A 24,897-nucleotide genomic window follows, 5' to 3' on the forward strand; every position below is an offset into this window, starting at 1 on the left:
GCAGGGGTCTCTTCACCTCTTGTATCAGTTATTGATTGCTTTATACGTTACTCTGTATGTCCTATGTATGTACCCCACTTATTGTACAGCGCTGCGGGATATGTTGGCGCTTTATAAATAAATGTTAATAATAATAATAATAGCCTGATAGATGTGTGCAGTTGGTCAGTGGGATTAGTGTGGGGCAATGGCACCCTCTAGTGGAAACGTGACATAATTACAAATTAAATATACAAACCTAAAAAGTGTATAGACTGTACCCCTTTTCAGCTCCTGTTTTGATATATATATATATGTAATAAGGCTATGAAGAACTAGGGGTGCAATCAGAGTTTTAGGGAAGGATTATGTCCCCCTTTATGTAGGCTGCTGGCAATGGGGGAGTATTACTGAGTAGAAGCCTCCACCCCTGATGCGGTGTTGAACTACAGCTCCCATCATGATCTCAATCACTCACCAATGAGCACTGGGGGATGGCTCCTGTGGGTACAAATGAACTGGCCTATGGAGGAAAGCGGCCAACGCCAGGCAGTGGAATGCGTTTGTAGAAAACACAAAGCAGCAGAGTAGGATAAAAGTGAAAATCATGTTTATTTTAATAACAAAAATAGTACAAATACATTCATGGTGATTAAGAAGTAATTGTTCTAATTAAGACGTATGAATTGGCTACATATCCCCCTATAAGCTGCAGGAGAGGCGCAGAACAACCATTAGTCCCTGAAATGAACGGCGCTGTGCCGAAGGTGTTCCCCAAGGGACTGCGCCCCCTGCCGGTGAGGCACCATTAATAACTGCTGAGCAACTGGAGGAAATGTCAACCCTTTTCTCAATAGCAAAATCTTCTACTGACTGTGACAGTTCAGCTGAAATGAACAGCAGGTGGCGCTGTTTCAAATCTATGATATCTGTGGTGCTAAAGGGGATATAAACCCTGCTGCACTGCTCAACCAAGAATTACTCAGTTGTTGCTGAACTACAAATCCCAGAATAATTTAACATATAATGTAGGTTTAAGCATGTTGGGAGCTGTAGTCCAGCAACATCAGGGTTGTATTTTAAACCAATATTGCACAATAAAACTTTTTCCCCAAATCTCCACAGCCAGCGACTGCTTTAAAATACAAAAAAAATCCCCCAATGAGAATCCCAGCTGATCTGGGTAAATCCGGCTCCCTGTTCTCTGTTCCTGCAATTGGAGTTGGGAGCATTAAGCCCAGTTTCCCAGCACTGAACAAGTCTGTCCCTTTATCCCCATGTCTGATTCCTGTGCCATATAATGAGGGGAAATAACGACATAAATTATCTCTATATGTAAGGTACCAGCAAGATACCTGACACAGTGCTGGGAATCAGCATTCTCATTGGTCAATTCTTTTGCATTTATAATGAAGGTTTAACCAGTAGAATTCTCATTGAGGTATTTGCCCAACTGAGCCTACCAGCACAGGGGTATTTACTCCAGTGGTAAGAGACTATTCCCTACTTATAATCTGTTGAAAACATTGCAGAAATGGTATCATAACTTTAGTCCTTGGATAGGGAAATGTCATTAAACGATGAAAACATTTTCCTGTCTCTCATAAAACAGCAGTTCCCCCTTACTTTATGGCTGAGATTCTTTATAACATGAGTGTTGATTAGAGATCCTATCTAAACCCTATCCCAAGGTTCAGAATTTGCCTAAGCCACACCTGCCCCTTCGTAACTTGGGCAGCAGGGAATATGCCCCGGCCCTATAAGGGCACTCACTATGTACAACAGACCCTTACCGTTTTACTTCACCTTTAATGTAACCATTACTTACCCATATGGGCTAACAGATTCCCCTACTAATCACAGTGCGACTAAGATTCTGAGGTCGGATATAAACCACGTGATTCGGAATTAGCAAAAAGTGAGGTGCCCGTGGTTCCATTCGGCACAGTGTGTTGGTGGGTTTATGTACCGCGCTTTCCCCAATAATGGGACTGTGTAAGTACCTGGGGGGGCTATATATTTACATGTGTGTATCTGCCAGTAGCGCCAGCAAAGTATATTGCTTTCTATACCGGCACCCCCGGAAGCTGTGGCCCTAGGCAGGGGCGCTTGGGTGCCTCTATAGAAAGTACTGTGTACTGGCAATCTGGTGCCTCCCATTGGCTGTGCTGGTGTTGGTGAGTGATGTCAGACTTCAAGGGGCAGGGCAAAGTCCTGATAGGCTGGGACACTGGTTCCATTTGGACTTCCCCCATGCCCGATGTCCCTCACTTTGCCTTAAGGGGGTGGTTAACTTTTAGTATGTATTAGAAAGGCCAATTCTAAGAAACTTTTCAATTGGCCTTCATTATTTGTAGTTTTTGAATTATTCTCTTCTGCCTTTTTCCAGTTTTCACATGGGGGGACCCCCGCAGCCAAAAACTATTGCTCTGTGAGGCTACAGTTCTATTGTTATTTATTATTTATATTTATATTCAGGTTCTCTCCTATTCATATTCCAGTTTTTCATTAAAACCACTACCTGGTTGCTAAGGTAATTTGGACCCTAACAACCAGATAGCTGCTGAAATTCCAAACTGGAAAGCTGCTGAACAAACACTGAAATAATTAAAAAACTACAAACAATGAAGACCAATTGCAATATTAATTGGAATATTACTCTCTAGGTCATATTAAAAGTTAACTCAAAAGGTATCAGCAACACCGGTTAGCAACTGGCAGATACATGGGCACCCCTATAAATAAAAGCAATGGGTGCTAAATGCATCAGATCAAGGGTAGGTACCCAGTGGGTTAATCTAACTCCACCCCCATAGGGACAGAATTAATAATTTTAAGGAGAGAAAGGTACAATTAAGGTTGTGTGGTGAAACTGCTGCCACTGCATCAAGCGTGCATTATGGGATCCCACTGTACCAATGCCCAACCCCCAGCACATCATCTTCATCACCCCAGACGTCCAGTGAGGGTTTATCTGCAGTGACTCATTCGGTGCTGGACCATTAGGAAAGGCACAGCGCCCCCCGGTGGCTTCAAAAATAGGCACAAACTTTATTCTCGCTGTACCTCCCCATCGACTTTATCTGTAAAAGGAAGAGAACGGTCAGCAGGTGTTACCCCAATGTTTCTATACATCTGTAACCTTGTTATGAGCTAAGGGGCCCAGCCTGAATGCCAGTTAGGGGGGGATTTGGGGTGAGTGCTTATTTGTGCCCTGGGTACCCCTGGAACTATAGCAGGGTGACTGTTACCCCAATGTTTCTATACATCTGTAACCTTGTTATGAGCTAAGGGGCCCAGCCTGAATGCCAGTTAGGGGGGGATTTGGGGTGAGTGCTTATTTGTGCCCTGGGTACCCCTGGAACTATAGCAGGGTGACTGTTACCCCAATGTTTCTATATATCTGTAACCTTGTTATGGGCTAAGGGGCCCCAGCCTGAAGGCCAGATAGGGGGGGATTTGGGGTGAGTGCTTATTTGTGCCCTGGGTACCCCTGGAACTATAGCAGGGTGACTGTTACCCCAATGTTTCTATATATCTGTAACCTTGTTATGGGCTAAGGGGGCCCAGCCTGAAGGCCAGTTAGGGGGGGATTTGGGGTGAGTGCTTATTTGTGCCCTGGGTACCCCTGGAACTATAGCAGGGTGACTGTTACCCCAATGTTTCTATATATCTGTAACCTTGTTATGGGCTAAGGGGGCCCAGCCTGAAGGCCAGTTAGGGGGGGATTTGGGGTGAGTGCTTATTTGTGCCCTGGGTACCCCTGGAACTATAGCAGGGTGACTGTTACCCCAATGTTTCTATACATCTGTAACCTTGTTATGAGCTAAGGGGCCCAGCCTGAATGCCAGTTAGGGGGGGATTTGGGGTGAGTGCTTATTTGTGCCCTGGGTACCCCTGGAACTATAGCAGGGTGACTGTTACCCCAATGTTTCTATATATCTGTAACCTTGTTATGGGCTAAGGGGGCCCAGCCTGAAGGCCAGATAGGGGGGGATTTGGGGTGAGTGCTTATTTGTGCCCTGGGTACCCCTGGAACTATAGCAGGGTGACTGTTACCCCAATGTTTCTATATATCTGTAACCTTGTTATGGGCTAAGGGGGCCCAGCCTGAAGGCCAGTTAGGGGGGGATTTGGGGTGAGTGCTTATTTGTGCCCTGGGTACCCCTGGAACTATAGCAGGGTGACTGTTACCCCAATGTTTCTATATATCTGTAACCTTGTTATGGGCTAAGGGGGCCCAGCCTGAAGGCCAGTTAGGGGGGGATTTGGGGTGAGTGCTTATTTGTGCCCTGGGTACCCCTGGAACTATAGCAGGGTGACTGTTACCCCAGCCCAGCCTGAAGGCCAGTTAGGGTGGCACAACACACCCCTTGTGGGCAAGTTCTGTTGGACAATAAGAAGCAGCAGAAGAGGACACTTACCTTTGGGGATGAATTTTAGCGAGCTGCTGAATATTCAGAAGCGGGACTGACCCTTCTTAGGGCCATCGTTTATAAACTCATGGCCCAGTCCGTTACCGCACTTCCCACAAGAGACCTGTTGGGCAGAAAGCAGAAAGGTTATAGCACTCACCTCTAGGTTAATGGTGTATATAGGGCAGGTAATTCTCACAACCACCTGTGTTGTTTCCATTGACTATAGAGGGAAAATGTCTGGCATTGTTGGTACAGGCCGTGACGGGCAGTTGCCATTAAGGGCTCTGGCACACGGGGAGATTAGTCGCCCGCGGCAAAACTCCCTGTTCGCGGGCGACTAATCTCCCCGAGTTGCCTACCCCTGCCATCCCACCAGCAAACATGTAAGTCGCCGGCAGGATGGCAGACGCGGCGGCGCGATTTCGCGCAAATCGCCGAAAAAGACTCGCGAAAGACCCGCCGGCGACTTACATGTTCGCCGGTGGGATGGCAGGGGTAGGCAACTCGGGGAGATTAGTCGCGGGCGACTAATCTCCCCGTGTGCCAGAGCCCTAAGAGTCTGTAAGAGACCATCTAGATGCTCTGAGGGTGAAGACACACAGAGCTACTAGTAGCAGCTACTTGTTGTGGCTACTAAAATAGACAATGCTGATCATTTACTGATAACTGTCTCTACGTGAGTTTTAACAGAGGCAATTCTCAGTATTGTCTATGGCAGCGTATTTTCTGGCATTTAGTAGCCATGAAAAAGTAGCTGCTACTAGTAGCTCAGAGTGTCTTCAACCTTAAGGGCTCTGGTACACGGGGAGATTAGTCGCCCGCGGCAAAACTCCCTGCTCGCGGGCGACTAATCTCCCCGAGTTGCCTTCCCCCTGCCATCCCACCGGCCAACATGTAAGTCGCCGGCGGGATGGCAGACGCGGCGGCGCGATTTCGCGCAAATCGCCGAAAAAGACTAGCTAGTCTTTTTCGTCGATTTCCCGAAATCGCCCCGCCGCGTCTGCCATCCCGCCGGCGACTTACATGTTGGCCGGTGGGATGGCAGGGGGAAGGCAACTCGGGGAGATTAGTCGCCCGCGAGCAGGGAGTTTTGCCGCGGGCGACTAATCTCCCCGTGTACCAGAGCCCTAAACGGGTTTTTCACATTTACATTAACTTTTAGTATGATGTAGCTATTCTTAGACAATTTGCAACTGGTCTACATTTTTTATTACTGGTAGTTTTTTTTTTGTTTTTTTTTAATTATTTGAAATTTTGTGCCGCAGCTCTCCCGTTGGGAATTTCAGCAGTTATTTGGTTCCTAGGGTCTAATTTACCTTAGTAACGAGGGAGTGATTTAAGAGAGAGATAGATATATGAATAGTATAGGGGCTGAATAGAAAGCTAAGTAATAAAAAGGAACAATAACAATAAAATTGTCACAGAGCAATCGTTTTTTGGCTGTTGGGGTCAGTGACCCCCATTTGAAAGCTGGAAAGAGTCAGAAGAAGAAGGCAAATAATTAAAAAACTATAAAAAGATAAAAAAATAAACACCAATTGAAAAGTTGCTTAAAATTAGCCATTGTATAACACATTAAAAGTTAAATTGTTGCCGATTCCAATGAGTTACCTTGTATGCGTTCGGCCGCTCCAGGTATTTGGAGATGCTGTCTTTATGGACAGTCTCTGTGAAGGCCGGCCACGGGGAAGAGTGCTGGTACTTGCTTCGACTGGAGAACAACTCGTAGTTGCATTCCGAGCAAACGTATATACCTGCAGAAAGGCCAGCATATTACAGCTAATAGTTATAATATAACACATTGAGTCCCAAATTAAAGGCAAAATAAACCTCACGTCTTGCTCCAATCCCATTACAAAAGTTGTGAATTTGACTGGTCATAACTACACACACTGGGGACTTGCCCATTTGCCTTAGCTTGCACAGCCGGTCCCCCTTCCTAATTACCCACAGCCTCTTTATTTGCCCCCAGTAGGGGCAGTAGTGATAGTTATCCCATTTGCAAGTCACACGTAATGTGCAGACTCAGCAAAGGCACCACCTCCCTGTAACCATTAAGGAATGAACCCAGCGCCTCTGTCCTGTTAATAGATGACTATAACGACTGTTAGATCAGCAACTCATTAATTAGATATTGAGGAAATTAAATCATTAATGAACTGACGACTAATTGTTTGTGCAACTGAATGATGTTAATAACCATGTGACTGGCACAGAAGGGGCTGTCTCAGTGTCGCCCCCTGGCTGCTGTTGGAGCTATAACGTCCACTATGGCTGACAGAGCAGCAGGAAGGCCCAATATGCCACCCCCCCCTGCATATCAGTCCTTTAGGGCACTGGCACACAGGGAGATCGGATCATGATGCCACCCACGCTATTTTCAGCTTGGCAGTGATTCCTAAACATGTGACCCACAAGGGCACCAAGTTGGTGCAGGTCATTACAACTGAAGTACGTGGGCAAGCGAGAACATTTTTCAAGCTGGCAAAACACTTTGAACCACACCCTGTGTGCCAATGTCTGTATTTTAGACTGGTACAAACAAGCCCAACATTTCCAGGCCTGGAGTCATGTACCATAGCAGTGTATATGGATAATAATAAATGGCTAATGAGCCAAATTATGGCAAGCGGGCACCACCAGGCCCGGACTGGCAATCTGTGTATTCTGGCAAATGCCAGAGGGGCTGCTGTAAGATGCCATAGACACTCACTATTTATTGGGCTGGTGGGGGGGCTGTTTGGGCCTCTGTGTACTGGAAATGCCAGAATCTATTTTGGATCCCAGTCCAGACCTGGGTACCACTGCATCTTTATGGGGCCTCGCTGCCAAAATCTGGTGGGCGACAGTTTAAGCAAGTGGCAAACGGACTGCGAAGAAGGCTTGACCGATATTCCCAACCCCAAAAACAGCTCCCCCTGTTGTTTACACCCTACCTCTGGCACCAGATCTACTTTTCCCCCAGGTGTTCTAACTAGTGGAAGCTTTGAGCAGAAAGATGTAAAACCTCCAGCCCCCCCAACTCTGTATAAGGGTATGGGGGACACTAGGTATAACAGGGTTAAGTTCCCCTTTAATGACCTGACATTCCTAACCTATAAAGGGCTGGTTCTAACCCGCTTTTGGGGTCACAAAGCTGATTCCTGAGCCATATGTGGGTTCCCTGAGAAGAAACACTGCCTTACACAACTAGTAAATCATAAGCCGGGGTTACTGGCACGGTTACACAAGCATCGCTAGGATATTGCTACAAAGTGTGTGTTACACAAGGACCACAGTTATGCAAGGGCGGCACTTGGAGATTCCCTGTACTGTATCTAAGCTGCCTCTCTGTCCATATAGTTACATAGGGTTGAAAAAAGTCCATCAAGTTCAACCCTTCCAAGTAAACCCAGCACCCACAACCTATACTTACAAATCTATACACTCACATACATACACACACACATATATATATACACACAAACATTAATACTAACTGTCGATATGAAGGGCACATGAAGTAAATGTGGAATGTGCAACACCTGCAGAACTACAAATCTCACACACCCCTGCTTTCCCAGGCAATGTGTAGCAACAAACAGACTTACATAACCAGGCTTCCATCTCACTGTAACCCACTGCATTTATTATTTTTTCAATAAATCCAAATACATTGCTGAAGTTTACCAGCAGGCGCTTATACGCAGGTATATACAGTACAAGTACAAGGCTGTATAGTTTATAACAGGCGCTTATACGCAGGTTTATACAGTACAAATACATGGCTGTGTAGTTTATAACAGGCGCTTATACACAGGCATATACAGTACAAATACATGGCTGTATAGTTTATAACAGGCGCTTATACACAGGCATATACAGTACATAGTGGGTATAAGTATGTATAAATGAACAGCATGGGGATACCGGTCTTGAAGTGATCCTTGTAGACCTCCCCTCCGAAGAACGAGCAGAAAGACATGGCTGCAAACTCCTCCGACCGCACTTCCCCCACTCTCCCTCAGTGCTGCCACACACTGACACCAGCAGGTCCCTGGGTCAGGCCGTCTAAAGGCTGAAGGGGCGGAGGGAAATACGTCACACAAGAAAGGACTGAACGTTCACGCCCATGCGTGGCAGCCATGTTGGTTGGGGAAAATACCGCTGTTGGCCGTATTAGCTGAGGTAAAAATGAGTTTGCGTGGGATACACCTGAGAAGTTGTTGTATTGTATCTATTAAGCGGCTTCTATATCGTTTTAAAGGATTCATACCGTATGGGTGCCGGAAATGAACGTTTTGAGTTAGTGAATGTACGTTTAGACGCCATACCTGGTATGAAAGTGGAGGTGAGCTTATTAGGCAGTGTCTGTTAATGTGGGAGCCCAGTGTCGGACTGGGAACCCAGGGGCCCACCAGAAAACCTTAGGCCCTAGGCCGCTTTCCAAACTATTTTCCCTCCTTTCCTCACCCAACCTCTTTATTCCCCCAGTCTCTTTTATTTACATGCTAGCATCTATTCTTCCATCTCTACTCTTCCTTCCCATTCAGAAATAGGGAATGGCTATGAAACAGGCCAAATGGTCAGGAGCAGGAGGGCCCACTGACACCTGGGCCCACCGGCAGTTTTCCTGGTATCCTGGTGGGCCAGTCCCACACTGCCTATGTACTACGCAGCACAACCTTTCCCTGTCACACACCTCTCTCTCTATTGTACTGCATACCTCCCAACATTTGAAAAATGAAAAGAGGGACAAAAAGATTTGACCATGCCCACTTTGTGTGGCCACGCCCCAGTTGCCACTCCCCATTTTTTTAAAAAATACTCCTTTTTATATAGATGAAATGGCGGGATCAGACGCAAATGTGCTATTCCCTCATACTGTACTACCTAAGGAAAACAAAATAGCAACTCCTACATATAAAATACAAATATAGAGAGAAGGCAGTCAGTTATAAGTGAGTTATAACTATGTACCAGTTTTATTTTCACTTGGTCATGTAGTGCCTTGAGAGGAAACTTCGGGCGACTTCAGCAAATCGCAGTGCAGCGTATACCATCCCACTGGCGATTTACACTCTAGCCGGTGGGGTGGCATTGCGGGGCGATAAGTCGCCCGCGACAACGGAGATTTGTCGCGGCGCGACTAATCTCCCCACGTTCCCCTGTCCTTATGCAGTTTAATTGATACTCCTCCGTTCACAGGTGGGGGGGGGCAGCTGCAGAAAGAACTCCTCCGGCCCCGGTCACAGGCAAAGCAAGGAGGGCTGCAGATGGGAACAGAGCATTGCACGGACTCAGCGGAAACCCTCCGGCCACAGGTCTCTGTTCTTCGTTCTCTGTTCTTCTCCTGCACATTCAGATGGTTGAGAGGTAATCTCAGGAGAGTTCAGCTATTTTTTGTTCCCATAGAGCTTTGAGAAAGTCGGCTCGTGCACAGTTTTACAGCTACTGCTTCTGGTCATTTTTAAAAAAAAAAAGTTATGGTATGTCATTACACTTAACACTGTAAACACATTCCTATTGTTAACTAAAAACTGACAGGATGTCTTCAGGTGATTCTATAGGTCAGTTCTCATTCTCTTGTTCTCTGGTTCCTGGATCTTTATAAAGTCTCCTCCGCATTTGCGCTTGTGCGCCTTGGTGCCCGGAGTCCTGTCCATAAGCCGCTTCACGACTTGTTGACAGGGGCCATTGCATTTCCACCAGTGGCGCTTCAGTGACTCGTATTCTTGAATGAAATCGTGATAGATCTATAAAATAACAGGAGAAATATCATGGAACCTGACACATTCTTTATATCAAACTTAATGGTACAGTACAATTTTGTATATGTGTATGTATATACTGTATATATATAAAACTACTTACTGTAATATTTGCGCCACTTTCTCTATTGATTCGCTTCATGTGATACTGAAAGGTTGCGCCATGCTCAAGGTCATGCGTTCCTCTGAGTCGCTGGTAGTAGTGGATCATTTCATGCAGGAGCGTCTGTAGGGTGAGAAACAGCCCCAATGTTACTTGTTCTGCCTTCATGTATAGAAAATGCATCACATCTTTGCAGGCAAACCTATGTCTTTTCATAGATATTACATGCACATATCTGATTCCATAAGCAAATAAGATTTTTTTCTAATAATTAATTTTGTGGCATCAGGTGAGGACAAAAGGAATGAGTAGTGTACCGACCAGATGCCACAACAGTCTGACAATATAAAACAGGGTTTATTAATAGGGCCCAAACTATATCTGCCATTCCATTTGGACCCAAGATAAAAGATTAGTTCCCTATCTCCTTTTAACTGATTTTGACTATTATATCTATTATACAAAGAGAAGACTTACTTGCACTGTATCTTTCCTTGCCCGTAAATCAAGGAGAGGTTTGTTCAGGTGAATTTTGCATATTCCAGTTTTATCATCATGTATGAAAACGCCCGTATCGCTGGAAAACGTAATGCAGATTTGAGATGTGTCTGTGCTGAATAAACTCTACTCTATTTATATTATTTATCAATAGAGCAATTAATATTATGTATGTATATCTTTATTTAAAAAGTGCTGCTTATGTACGTAGCGCTGTACAGTAGAATACATTAATACAAACGGGGTTATTAAGATAATAATAGATAAATACAAAGTACAACAATAAATACAAGACAAATACAGTTGCAATAAGTTAAGAGTCGAAGACACAAGAGGATGGAGGTCCCTGCCCCGTAGAGCTTACAATCTATATATATTGCTCTATTAATAATATAAATGTCCCCCCAAGGTCTATTAACAACAAACCCCATTAGTTCCTGACTTACATGCATAACCTGTTACTCCATTTAAGTTCTATTGGCGGCAACTGTCCACCAAAGAATTTTGTATTAAACTCTTCAAATAGGACGTGGATATCGGGTTTGGGGTCCAGCACCTCCCAATATGGATCCACAACCGACAGATCAGTCTGAAAAGACAGATCAGTCTGACAAGCCACAGAATGTTTTTCATGAGAAGTGAAATTTTCATTAGATTGATTATTGAAAGAAAGATCAGGAGAATTTGGTGCGGAATAGTACTCCGAGGAGCTATCCGATGTTGATAAAAATAAGCCCATCCTCCTTCTCTAACCTCCTCTTACGCAGTTGTTAACCAACTGTGGCCAGTTTGAGCGCGCTGCGAACAGTGTTGGTTCTCCCATTGTGATGTCATAGTGATGTCATGGGACTGTTGTTTACAGGCTGTGAGTGCTGGAGGTGCCCATTGTGACATCACACTCACTGCACAACATGTAGGCCCTAAAGGAAAAGTGCATCTAAAATCCAGCTTTGAGGCTTTCTTTACTATTTATTGGTGCAGCTAAAATGGCCAATCGATTTCTGTACATAAAATACCCGCCCATAGGAATACTATGTACGTACATTTTGCGCTACTGTGCAGCTTCTGCCATTTCACTGGAATTCATCAAAATCTTTGCAATGAATAAAAAGATTTGGCAAACAGCAGTGATTTTTAAACTGTTTGCTCTGTGTTAGTAAATGAGCCTTTAGTGTGTTACAAAGGAAAATATTACAATGAATTCTAACTTTTTTTAGTTTATTTTTTATGCCTCTTTCCAACCCTCCGTTTAAAATATTCCCCTATTAATAGGTTCATTGGTCCAACCAATCAGGCACTAGTATTTAAATCTTGATTTAGGTGACAGGTTACATTTTAATTGACTTTCAACCAGGGATGGGAACCTAAATCCATGTGTTTGTACACTACAAATATTCAGTGCTCAATACTAAGACATCTGCTTGAGCCTTACACCCCCGTATTTAACGGGAACAGCTTATTAATGTATGACCCTTCCATCACGTTCAACCATAATGCCTATATATAATCTGCCTAACTGCTAGTTGATCCAGAGGAAGGCAATTGGAGCAGTCCCTTGATCAACTTGTACTAAGAGCTCCCATAACCCTGTATTCCCTCACTTGTACTGAGAGCTATCTCCCCTACCCCTGTATTCCCTCACTTGTACTGAGAGCTATCTCCCCTACCCCTGTATTCCCTCACTTGTACTGAGAGCTATCTCCCCTACCCCTGTATTCCCTCACTTGCTAAGAATCCATCCAGCCCCTTCTTAAAGCTATATAATGTATCAGCCAGTACGACTTTCCGAATATTTAAATGGAACCTCCCATCTTCTAAACGGAGTGGGTGCCCTTGTGTCCGTTGGAAGGACCTACTGGTAAATAAAGCATTAGAGAGATTATTATATGATCCCCTTATATATTTATTCATAGTTATCATGTCAAAATAAAGGCAAAATAAACCACGTCTTGCTCCAATCCAATGTGAGCAATTTTTCATCATACTAAGTGGGCAGGACCCCCTGGGGGTATTTATGCATACAGGACAGATCATACATTCAGCTGCAGCCTTCCACTAAGCCTTACCGTGGCACAATGGCAGCTTTAAAGCAAAATGAAATAGCCCATCCTATCCCATTGGCAACACATCCTTTCCTCTTACAGTCACACCCAGCCCACATACTCATGATAAACTTTGCATGGAAACATTTATTTTCTCATTCACATTCACTTGGTCATGTAGCAAGTACTAAAGTGAACGCCAATGCTGCATGTATTTGCTTCATTCATTATAGATACTTGCGTTGAAAGTTCCAATTTAATTAGCAATGTTAGCCCCCCCCCAGGTCTAACCCATCCCAGCTAATATCACTAGCAGTCAGTATGTGCTGGATCACTAATTGGGTTTTTAATTTCTGGATTAATCCTGCTAGTCAGTCTGAAAATAATCCCTGAGACATAAAAGCATAAAAGCAGCTCAAGGATTTATTTAGTAGGTTTTTTTTATTGAGAAAGAAAAGTATTGTACATTAAATTCATAGAATGTAATTCATTATTTACATTAAGGGAACATGAAAGTGTCTTCCTCTAGGTTTCCAAGAGGAAAGTCTCTGTAGAAAGTCCTTCTGTAGGTCCAAACATAGTTCTTTTGTCTAATTGACTCTTGTGAGGTTCCTCAGTAGTTAGAAGTGTCCCTGCCCATTTGCGCTTGGGGCAGCCTTGTTGTTAACTAAAAACGGACATGATGTCTTTAATTAAGTGATTCTATGGGTCAGTTCTCATTCTCTTGTTCTCTGGTTCCTGGATCTTTATAAAGTCTCCTCCGCATTTGCGCTTGTGCGCCTTGGAGCCCAGAGTCCTGTTCATAAGCCGCTTCACGACTTGTTGACAGGGGCCATTGCATTTCCACCAGTGGCGCTTCAGTGACTCGTATTCCTGAATGAAATCGTGATAGATCTATAAAATAACAGGAGAAATATCATGGAACCTGACACATTCTTTATATCAAACTTAATGGTACAATACAATTTTGTATATGTGTATGTATATACTGTGTATATATATATATATATATATATATATAAAACTACTTACTGTAATATTTGCGCCACTTTCTCTATTGATTCGCTTCATGTGATACTGAAAGGTTGCGCCATGCTCAAGGTCATGCGTTCCTCTGAGTCGCTGGTAGTAGTGGATCATTTCATGCAGGAGCGTCTGTAGGGTGAGAAACAGCCCCAATGTTACTTGTTCTGCCTTCATGTATAGAAAATGCATCACATCTTTGCAGGCAAACCTATGTCTATTCATAGATATTACATGCACAGATCTGATTCCATAAGCAAACAAGATTTTTTTCTAATAATTAATTTTGTGGCATCAGGTGAGGACAAAAGGAATGAGTAGTGTACCAACCAGATGCCACAACAGTCTGACAATATAAAACAGGATTTATTAATAGGACCCAAACTATATCTGCCATTCCATTTGGACCCAAGATAAAAGATTAGTTCCCTATCTCCTTTTAACTGTTTTTGACTATTATATCTATTATACAAAGAGAAAACTTACTTGCACTGTATCTTTCCTTGCCCGTAAATCAAGGAGAGGTTTGTTCAGGTGAATTTTGCATATTCCAGTTTTATCATCATGTATGAAAACGCCCGTATCGCTGGAAAACATAATGCAGATTTGAGATGTGTCTGTGCTGAATAAACTCTACTCTATTTATATTATTTATTAATAGAGAAATTTATATTAATGTATGTATGTATATCTTTATTTATAAAGTGCTACTTATGTACGTAGCACTGTACAGTAGAATACATTAATACAAACAGGGGGTTATTAAGATAATAATAGATAAAGTATAACAATAAATACAAGATAAATACAGTTGCAATTAGTTAAGAGTCAAAGACACAAGAGGATGGAGGTCCCTGCCCCATAGAGCTTACAATCTATATATATTGCTCTATTAATAATATAATAATAATATAAATTTCCCCCCAAGGTCTATTAACAACAAACCCCATTAGTTCCTGACTTATATGCATAACCTGTTACTCCATTTAAGTTCTATTGGCGGCAACTGTCCACCAAAGAATTTTGTATTAAACTCTTCAAATAGGATGTGGATATCGGGTTTGGGGTCCAGCACCTCCCAATATGGATCCACAACTGACAGATCAGTCTTAAAAGACAGATCAGTCTGACAAGCCACCCCTGTATTCCCTCACTTGTACTGAGAGCTATCTCCCCTACCCCTTTATTCCCTCACTTGTACTGAGAGCTATCCCCCCTACCCCTGTATTCCCTCACTTGTACTGAGAGCTATCCCCCCTACCCCTGTATTCCCTCACTTGTACTGAGAGCTATCCCCCCTACCCCTGTATTCCCTCACTTGTACTGAGAGCTATCTCCCCTAACCCTGTATTTCCTCACTTGCTAAGAAGCCATCCAGCCCCTTCTTAAAGCTATATAATGTATCAGCCAGTACGACTTTCAGAATATTTAAATGGAACCTCCCTTCTTCTAAACGGAGTGGGTGCCCTCGTGTCCGTTGGAAGGACCTACTGGTAAATAAAGCATTAGAGAGGTTATTATACGATCCCCTTATATATTTATACATAGTTATAATGTCAAAATAAAGGCAAAATAAACCTCGTCTTGCTCCAATCCCATTACAAAAGTTGTGAATTTGACTGGTCATAACTACACACACTGGGGACTGCCCATTTGCCCAGAAGGGATTTTGTGGGAGTAACCAAGCTTGACTGGATGCATTGGGTTAATGTTTAGACTTGCTTTATATGTGAGCAATTTTTCATCATACTAAGTGGGCAGGACCCCCTGGGGGTATTTATGTATACAGAACAGATCATACAATCGGCTGCAGCCTTCCACTAAGCCTTACCGTGGCACAATGGCAGCTTTAAAGCAAAATGAAATAGCCCATCCTATCCCATTGGCAACACATCCTTTCCTCTTACAGTCACACCCAGCCCACATACTCATGATAAACTTTACATGGAAACATTTATTTTCTCATTCACATTCACTTGGTCATGTAGCAAGTACTAAAATAAACGCCAATGCTGCATGTATTGACTCCATTCATTATAGATACTTGTGTTGAACGTTCCAATTAGCAATGTTAACCCCCCCCCAGGTCTAACCCATCCCAGCTAATATCACTAGCAGTCAGTATGTACTGGATCACTGATTGGGTTTTTAACTTCTGGATTAATCCTGCTAGTCAGTCTGAAAATAATCCTTGAGACATAAAAGCATAAAAGCAGCTCAAGGATTTATTTAGTAGGTTTTTTTTTATTGAGAAAGAAAAGTATTGTACATAAAATTCATAGAATGTGATTCATTATTTACATTAAAGGAACATGAAAGTGTCTTCCTCTAGGTTTCCAAGAGGAAAGTCTCTGTAGAAAGTCCTTCTGTAGGTCCAAACATAGTTCTTTTGTCTGAATGACTCTTGTGAGGTTCCTCAGTAGTTAGAAGTGTCCCTGCCCATTTGCGCTTGGGGCAGCCTTGTTGTTACCTAAAAACTGACAGGATGTCTTTAATTAAGTGATTCTATGGGTCAGTTCTCATTCTCTTGTTCTCTGGTTCCTGGATCTTTATAAAGTCTCCTCCGCATTTGCGCTTGTGCGCCTTGGTGCCCGGAGTCCTGTTCATAAGCCGCTTCACGACTTGTTTACAGGGGCCATTGCATTTCCACCAGTGGCGCTTCAGTGACTCGTATTCCTGAATGAAATCATGATAGATCTATAAAATAACAGGAGAAATATCATGGAACCTGACACATACTTTATATTAAACTTAATGGTACAATGCAATTTTGTATATGTGTATGTATATACTGTATATATAAAACTACTTACTAGTGCTGGGCGGTATGACCAAAAATTTATATCACGGTATTTTTTTTATTATATCGGTATCACGGTATTTGACGGTATTTTTTTTTCCCCATGCATGATTACGTGACCACCCCAAACACCCCCCCCCAACCCCAAACACCCCCCCCCCCAACCCCAAACACCCCCAACCCCAAACACCCCCCCCAACCCCAAACACCCCCCCATCCAACCCCCCATCCAACCTTACGGGCCAGGCAGCCGCAGGCACCCCCGACAGCTCACAGATCCTCCTGGCAATTTTTCTTACTATTTCCGGGTTGCGCGCGTGACGTCAGCGCGCACGTAACGTCAGCGCGCACAACCCGGAAATAGTAAGAAAAATTGCCAGGAGGCGCCCACACCGGTATGCCGGTAAGTTAAAATTTTTTATCATCTTTTTTAAAAAAACCGGTGTTCGGTATATACCGGTATACCGCCCAGCACTACTACTTACCGTAATATTTGCGCCACTTTCTCTATTGATTCGCTTCATGTGATACTGAAAGGTTGCGCCATGCTCAAGGTCATGCGTTCCTCTGAGTCGCTGGTAGTAGTGGATCATTTCATGCAGGAGCATCTGTAGGGTGAGAAACAGCCCCAATGTTACTTGTTCTGCCTTCATGTATAGAAAATGCATCACATCTTTGCAGGCAAACCCATGTCTTTTCATAGATATTACATGCACATATCTGATTCCATAAGCAAACAAGATTTTTTTCTAATAATTAATTTTGTGGCATCAGGTGAGGACAAAAGGAATGAGTAGTGTACCGACCAGATGCCACAACAGTCTGACAATACAAAACAGGGTTTATTAATAGGGCCCAAACTATATCTGCCATTCCATTTGGACCCAAGATAAAAGATTAGTTCCCTATCTCCTTTTAACTGATTTTGACTATTATATCTATTATACAAAGAGAAGACTTACTTGCACTGTATCTTTCCTTGCCCGTAAATCAAGGAGAGGTTTGTTCAGGTGAATTTTGCATATTCCAGTTTTATCATCATGTATGAAAACGCCCGTATCGCTGGAAAACATAATGCAGATTTGAGATGTGTCTGTGCTGAATAAACTCTACTCTATTTATATTATTTATCAAAATGAAATAGTCCATCCTATCCCATTGGCAACACATCCTTTCCTCTTACAGTCACACCCAGCCCACATACTCATGATAAACTTTGCATGGAAACATTTATTTTCTCATTCACATTCACTTGGTCATGTAGCAAGTACTAAAATATACGCCAATGCTGCATGTATTGACTCCATTCATTATAGATACTTGTGTTGAAAGTTCCAATTAGCAATGTTAACCCCCCCCCCCCCCCAGGTCTAACCCATCCCAGCTAATATCACTAGCAGTCAGTATGTACTGGATCACTGATTGGGTTTTTAACTTCTGGATTAATCCTGCTAGTCAGTCTGAAAATAATCCTTGAGACATAAAAGCATAGAATGTAATTCATTATTTACATCAAAGGAACATGAAAGTGTCTTCCTCTAGGTTTCCAAGAGGAAAGTCTCTGTAGAAAGTCCTTCTGTAGGTCCAAACATAGTTCTTTTGTCTGAATGACTCTTGTGAGGTTCCTCAGTAGTTAGAAGTGTCCCTGCCCATTTGCGCTTGGGGCAGCCTTGTTGTTAACTAAAAACTGACAGGATGTCTTTAATTAAGTGATTCTATGGGTCAGTTCTCATTCTCTTGTTCTCTGGTTCCTGGATCTTTATAAAGTCTCCTCCGCATTTGCGCTTGTGCGCCTTGGTGCCCGGAGTCCTGTTCATAAGCCGCTTCACGACTTGTTGACAGGGGCCATTGCATTTCCACCAGTGGCGCTTCAGTGACTCGTATTCTTGAATGAAATCGTGATAGATCTATAAAATAACAGGAGAAATATCATGGAACCTGACACATACTTTATATCAAACTTAATGGTACAATACAATTTTGTATATGTGTATGTATATACTGTATATATATATATATATAAAACTACTTACTGTAATATTTGCGCCACTTTCTCTATTGATTCGCTTCATGTGATACTTAAAGGTAGCGCCATGCTCAAGGTCATGCGTTCCTCTGAGTCGCTGGTAGTAGTGGATCATTTCATGCAGGAGCGTCTGTAGGGTGAGAAACAGCCCCAATGTTACTTGTTCTGCCTTCATGTATAGAAAATGCATCACATCTTTGCAGGCAAACCCATGTCTTTTCATAGATATTACATGCACATATCTGATTCCATAAGCAAACAAGATTTTTTTCTAATAATTAATTTTGTGGCATCAGGTGAGGACAAAAGGAATGAGTAGTGTACCAACCAGATGCCACAACAGTCTGACAATATAAAACAGGGTTTATTAATAGGGCCCAAACTATATCTGCCATTCCATTTGGACCCAAGATAAAAGATTAGTTCCCTATCTCCTTTTAACTGATTTTGACTATTATATCTATTATACAAAGAGAAGACTTACTTGCACTGTATCTTTCCTTGCCCGTAAATCAAGGAGAGGTTTGTTCAGGTGAATTTTGCATATTCCAGTTTTATCATCATGTATGAAAACGCCCGTATCGCTGGAAAACATAATGCAGATTTGAGATGTGTCTGTGCTGAATAAACTCTACTCTATTTATATTATTTATCAATAGAGCAATTAATATTATGTATGTATGTATATCTTTATTTATAAAGTGCTGCTTATGTACGCAGCACTGTAAAGTAGAATACATTAATACAAAGAGGGGGTTATTAAGATTATAATAGATAAATACAAAGTATAACAATAAATACAGATAAATACAAGATAAATACAGTTGCAATTAGTTAAGAGTCAAAGACACAAGAGGATGGAGGTCCCTTCCCCATAGAGCTTACAATCTATATATATTGCTCTATTAATAATATAATAATAATAATATAAATTTCCCCCCAAGGTCTATTAACAACAAACCCCATTAGTTCCTGACTTACATGCATAACCTGTTACTCCATTTAAGTTCTATTGGCGGCAACTGTCCACCAAAGAATTTTGTATTAAACTCTTCAAATAGGACGTGGATATCGGGTTTGGGGTCCAGCACCTCCCAATATGGATCCACAACCGACAGATCAGTCTGAAAAGACAGATCAGTCTGACAGGCCACAGAATGTTTTTCATGAGCCCAAGAAGTGAAATTTTCATTAGATTCATTATTGAAAGAAAGATCAGGAGAATTTGGTGCGGTATAGTACTCCGAGGAGCTATCCGATGTTGATAAAAATAAGCCCATCCTCCTTCTCTAACCTCCTCTTACGCAGTTGTTTACCAACTGTGGCCAGTTTGAGCACGCTGCGAACAGTGTTGGTTCTCCCATTGTGATGTCATAGTGATGTCATGGGACTGTTGTTTACAGGCTGTGAGTGCTGGAGGTGCCCATTGTGACATCACACTCACTGCACAACATGTAGGCCCTAAAGGAAAAGTGCATCTAAAATCCAGCTTTGAGGCTTTATTTACTATTTATTGGTGCAGCTAAAATGGCCAATCGATTTCTGTACATAAAATACCCGCCCATAGGGATACTATGTACGTACATTTTGCGCTACTGTGCAGCTTCTGCCATTTCACTGGAATTCATCAAAATCTTTGCAATGAATAAAAAGATTTGGCAAACAGCAGTTATTTTTAAACTGTTTGCTCTGTGTTAGTAAATGAGCCTTTAGTGTGTTACGAAGGAAAATATTACAATGACTTCTGACTTTTTTTAGTTTATTTTTTATGCCTCTTTCCAACCCTCCGTTTAAAATATTCCCCTATTAATAGGTTCATTGGTCCAACCAATCAGGCACTAGTATTTAAATCTTGATTTAGGTGACAGGTTACATTTTAATTGACTTTCAACCAGGGATGGGAACCTAAATCCATGTGTTTGTACACTACAAATATTCAGTGCTCAATACTAAGACATCTGATTGAGTCTTACACCCCCGTATTTAACGGGAACAGCTTATTAATGTATGGCCCTTCTTGGCGGAGGGGGCTATTCAGTAGGAAATTTCAGTTTCTTTAGCATAAATATTAAATGAGAACCTGACCAGTGTACTTATGGGAATGTTACAGTTTTAAACCACACACATAGTAACATAGTAAGTTAGGTTGAAAAAAGACGTAAATCCATCACATTCAACCATAATGCCTATATATAACCTGCCTAACTGCTAGTTGATCCAGAGGAAGGCAATTGGACCAGTCCCTGGATCAACTTGTACTAAGAGCTCCCATAACCCTGTATTCCCTCACTTGTACTGAGAGCTATCTACCATACCCCTGTATTCCCTCACTTGTACTGAGAGCTATCTCCCATACCCCTGTATTCCCTCACTTGTACTGAGAGCTATCTCCCATACTCCTGTATTCCCTCACTTGTACTGAGAGCTATCTCCCATAACCCTGTATTCCCTCACTTGTACTGAGAGCTATCTCCCCTACCCCTGTATTCCCTCACTTGTACTGAGAGCTATCTCCCATAACCCTGTATTCCCTCACTTGTACTGAGAGCTATCTCCCATACCCCTGTATTCCCTCACTTGTACTGAGAGCTATCTCCCCTACCCCTGTATTCCCTCACTTGTACTGAGAGCTATCTCCCATAACCCTGTATTCCCTCACTTGTACTGAGAGCTATCTCCCCTACCCCTGTATTCCCTCACTTGTACTGAGAGCTATCTCCCATAACCCTGTATTCCCTCACTTGTACTGAGAGCTATCTCCCATACCCCTGTATTCCCTCACTTGTACTGAGAGCTATCTCCCCTACCCCTGTATTCCCTCACTTGTACTGAGAGCTATCTCCCATACCCCTGTATTCCCTCACTTGTACTGAGAGCTATCTCCCATACCCCTGTATTCCCTCACTTGTACTGAGAGCTATCTCCCCTACCCCTGTATTCCCTCACTTGTACTGAGAGCTATCTCCCCTACCCCTGTATTCCCACACTTGTACTGAGAGCTATCTCCCATACCCCTGTATTCCCTCACTTGTACTGAGAGCTATCTCCCCTACCCCTGTATTCCCTCACTTGTACTGAGAGCTATCTCCCATACCCCTGTATTCCCTCACTTGTACTGAGAGCTATCTCCCCTACCCCTGTATTCCCTCACTTGCTAAGAAGCCATCCAGCCCCTTCTTAAAGCTATATAATGTATCAGCTAGTACGACTTTCCGAATATTTAAATGGAACCTCCCTTCTTCTAAACGGAGTGGGTGCCCTCGTGTCCGTTGGAAGGACCTACTGGTAAATAAAGCATTAGAGAGGTTATTATACGATCCCCTTATATATTTATACATAGTTATCATGTCAAAATAAAGGCAAAATAAACCACGTCTTGCTCCAATCCCATTACAAAAGTTGTGAATTTGACTGGTCATAACTACACACACTGGGGACTGCCCATTTTCCCAGAAGGGATGTTGTGGGAGTAACCAAGCTTGACTGGATGCATTGGGTTAATGTTTAGACTTGCTTTATATGTGAGCAATTTTTCATCATACTAAGTGGGCAGGACCCCCATGGGGTACTGTATATATTATGTATACAGAACAGATCATACAATCGGCTGCAGCCTTCCACTAAGCCTTACCGTGGCACAATGGCAGCTTTAAAGCAAAATGAAATAGCCCATCCTATCCCATTGGCAACACATCCTTTCCTCTTACAGTCACACCCAGCCCACATACTCATGATAAACTTTGCATGGAAACATTTATTTTCTCATTCACATTCACTTGGTCATGTAGCAAGTACTAAAATGAACGCCAATGCTGCATGTATTGACTCCATTCATTATAGATACTTGTGTTGAAAGTTCCAATTTAATTAGCAATGTTAACCCCCCCCCCAGGTCTAACCCATCCCAAGTACTATCACTAGCAGTCAGTATGTGCTGGATCACTGATTGGGTTTTTAATTTCTGGATTAATCCTGCTAGTCAGTCTTAAAATAATCCCTGAGACATAAAAGCATAAAAGCAGCTCAAGGATTTATTTAGTAGGTTTTTTTTATTGAGAAAGAAAAGTATTGTACATAATATTCATAGAATGTGATTCATTATTTACATTAAGGGAACATGAAAGTGTCTTCCTCTAGGTTTCCAAGAGGAAAGTCTCTGTAGAAAGTGCTTCTGTAGGTCCAAACATAGTTCTTTTGTCTAATTGACTCTTGTGAGGTTCCTCAGTAGTTAGAAGTGTCCCTGCCCATTTGCGCTTGGGGCAGCCTTGTTGTTAACTAAAAACTGACAGGATGTCTTTAATTAAGTGATTCTATGGGTCAGTTCTCATTCTCTTGTTCTCTGGTTCCTGGATCTTTATAAAGTCTCCTCCGCATTTGTGCTTGTGCGCCTTGGTGCCCGGAGTCCTGTTCATAAGCCGCTTCACGACTTGTTGACAGGGGCCATTGCATTTCCACCAGTGGCGCTTCAGTGAATCGTATTCCTGAATAAAATCGTGATAGATCTATAAAATAACAGGAGAAATATCATGGAACCTGACACATTCTTTATATCAAACTTAATGGTACAATACAATTTTGTATATGTGTATGTATATACTGTATATATATATAAAACTACTTACTGTAATTTTTGCGCCACTTTCTCTATTGATTCGCTTCATGTGATACTGAAAGGTTGCGCCATGCTCAAGGTCATGCGTTCCTCTGAGTCGCTGGTAGTAGTGGATCATTTCATGCAGGAGCGTCTGTAGGGTGAGAAACAGCCCCAATGTTACTTGTTCTGCCTTCATGTATAGAAAATGCATCACATCTTTGCAGGCAAACCTATGTCTATTCATAGATATTACATGCACATATCTGATTCCATAAGCAAACAAGATTTTTTTCTAATAATTTATTTTGTGGCATCAGGTGAGGACAAAAGGAATGAGTAGTGTACCAACCAGATGCCACAACAGTCTGACAATATAAAACAGGGTTTATTAATAGGGCCCAAACTATATCTGCCATTCCATTTGGACCCAAGATAAAAGATTAGTTCCCTATCTCCTTTTAACTGTTTTTGACTATTATATCTATTATACAAAGAGAAGACTTACTTGCACTGTATCTTTCCTTGCCCGTAAATCAAGGAGAGGTTTGTTCAGGTGAATTTTGCATATTCCAGTTTTATCATCATGTATGAAAACGCCCGTATCGCTGGAAAACATAATGCAGATTTGAGATGTGTCTGTGCTGAATAAACTCTACTCTATTTATATTATTTATTAATAGAGAAATTTATAATAATGTATGTATGTATATCTTTATTTATAAAGTGCTACTTATGTACGTAGCACTGTACAGTAGAATACATTAATACAAACGGGGTTATTAAGATAATAATAGATAAATACAAAGTATAACAATAAATACAAGATAAATACAGTTGCAATTAGTTAAGAGTCAAAGACACAAGAGGATGGAGGTCCCTGCCCCATAGAGCTTACAATCTATATATATTGCTCTATTAATAATATAATAATAATATAAATTTCCCCCCAAGGTCTATTAACAACAAACCCCATTAGTTCCTGACTTACATGCATAACCTGTTACTCCATTTAAGTTCTATTGGCGGCAACTGTCCACCAAAGAATTTCGTATTAAACTCTTCAAATAGGATGTGAATATCGGGTTTGGGGTCCAGCACCTCCCAATATGGATCCACAACCGACAGATCAGTCTGAAAAGACAGATCAGTCTGACAAGCCACCCCTGTATTCCCTCACTTGTACTGAGAGCTATCTCCCCTACCCCTGTATTCCCTCACTTGTATTGAGAGCTATCCCCCCTACCCCTGTATTCCCTCACTTGTACTGAGAGCTATCTCCCCTACCCCTGTATTCCCTCACTTGTACTGAGAGCTATCCCCCCTACCCCTGTATTCCCTCACTTGTACTGAGAGCTATCTCCCCTACCCCTGTATTCCCTCACTTGTACTGAGAGCTATCTCCCCTACCCCTGTATTCCCTCACTTGTACTGAGAGCTATCCCCCCTACCCCTGTATTCCCTCACTTGTACTGAGAGCTATCTCCCATACCCCTGTATTCCCTCACTTGTACTGAGAGCTATCTCCCCTACCCCTGTATTCCCTCACTTGTACTGAGAGCTATCCCCCCTACCCCTGTATTCCCTCACTTGTACTGAGAGCTATCTCCCATACCCCTGTATTCCCTCACTTGTACTGAGAGCTATCTCCCATACCCCTGTATTCC

At 42.4% G+C, this 24,897-nt stretch overlaps 4 protein-coding genes and 1 long non-coding RNA gene across 9 annotated transcripts in view; 1 reads left to right on the top strand and 4 right to left on the bottom strand.

Moving 5' to 3' along the window:
* Positions 1–567: 567 nt before the first annotated feature.
* Positions 568–8,436, bottom strand: msrb1 (methionine sulfoxide reductase B1). Its single transcript, NM_001004972.2, is given in 4 exon segments — positions 568–3,062; positions 4,404–4,518; positions 6,009–6,151; positions 8,307–8,436. Coding segments are annotated over 4 exon segments (345 nt in total). The 5' UTR covers positions 8,362–8,436; the 3' UTR covers positions 568–3,030.
* Positions 8,437–8,483: 47 nt separating this feature from the next.
* noxo1 (NADPH oxidase organizer 1) overlaps positions 8,484–24,897 on the top strand; it is a 45,476-nt gene continuing 29,062 nt past the window's right edge. Inside the window, exons 1-2 of one of the 5 annotated variants that reach the window (XM_031892476.1) lie at positions 8,494–8,564; positions 9,585–9,752. Coding sequence is in view for 1 of the 5 variants with exons in the window: in XM_031892475.1 (XP_031748335.1) it covers positions 8,656–8,727 (72 nt within the window). In the remaining 4 variants the exon portion in view is untranslated. 5 annotated transcript variants of the gene reach the window in all.
* Positions 13,397–14,442, bottom strand: LOC116407534 (sprT-like domain-containing protein Spartan). Its single transcript, XM_031892930.1, has 3 exons — positions 14,300–14,442; positions 13,823–13,945; positions 13,397–13,684 (listed from the first exon to the last, which is right to left on the bottom strand). Exons 1-3 carry the CDS (start codon positions 14,408–14,410, stop codon positions 13,493–13,495), a joined length of 426 nt encoding a protein of 141 aa, XP_031748790.1. The 5' UTR covers positions 14,411–14,442; the 3' UTR covers positions 13,397–13,492.
* On the bottom strand, positions 17,475–20,188 carry LOC116407533 (sprT-like domain-containing protein Spartan). Its single transcript, XM_031892929.1, has 5 exons — positions 19,621–20,188; positions 19,124–19,223; positions 18,647–18,769; positions 18,125–18,520; positions 17,475–17,675 (listed from the first exon to the last, which is right to left on the bottom strand). The coding sequence occupies exons 1-4, from the start codon at positions 19,917–19,919 to the stop codon at positions 18,329–18,331; spliced, it is 714 nt and encodes a 237-aa protein (XP_031748789.1). The 5' UTR covers positions 19,920–20,188; the 3' UTR covers positions 17,475–17,675; positions 18,125–18,328.
* Positions 23,277–24,279, bottom strand: LOC116407535. The gene is made up of 3 exons (XR_004220393.1): positions 24,222–24,279; positions 23,739–23,838; positions 23,277–23,384 (listed from the first exon to the last, which is right to left on the bottom strand). It is a non-coding gene; the product is annotated as an uncharacterized LOC116407535 (long non-coding RNA).

The sequence above is a fragment of the Xenopus tropicalis genome, chromosome 9 (genome assembly GCF_000004195.4).
Source record: "Xenopus tropicalis strain Nigerian chromosome 9, UCB_Xtro_10.0, whole genome shotgun sequence".
Classification (NCBI taxonomy): Eukaryota; Metazoa; Chordata; class Amphibia; order Anura; family Pipidae; genus Xenopus; species Xenopus tropicalis.

What these genes read in the sequence shown, in the direction of transcription:
- LOC116407533 (XM_031892929.1), bottom strand. Translation starts at nt 19,919, where the DNA reads ATGGGCTTATTTTTATCAACATCGGATAGCTCCTCGGAGTACTATACC. An exon ending in TGGAGTAACAGGTTATGCAT is followed by an intron (nt 19,224 to 19,620) that starts GTAAGTCAGGAA and finishes TATGTTTTCCAG; the next exon opens with CGATACGGGCGTTTTCATAC. An exon ending in CAAGGAAAGATACAGTGCAA is followed by an intron (nt 18,770 to 19,123) that starts GTAAGTCTTCTC and finishes CTCACCCTACAG; the next exon opens with ACGCTCCTGCATGAAATGAT.
- LOC116407534 (XM_031892930.1), bottom strand. Translation starts at nt 14,410, where the DNA reads ATGTTTTCCAGCGATACGGGCGTTTTCATACATGATGATAAAACTGGA. An exon ending in CAAGGAAAGATACAGTGCAA is followed by an intron (nt 13,946 to 14,299) that starts GTAAGTTTTCTC and finishes CTCACCCTACAG; the next exon opens with ACGCTCCTGCATGAAATGAT. An exon ending in AAAGTGGCGCAAATATTACA is followed by an intron (nt 13,685 to 13,822) that starts GTAAGTAGTTTT and finishes GTTATTTTATAG; the next exon opens with ATCTATCACGATTTCATTCA.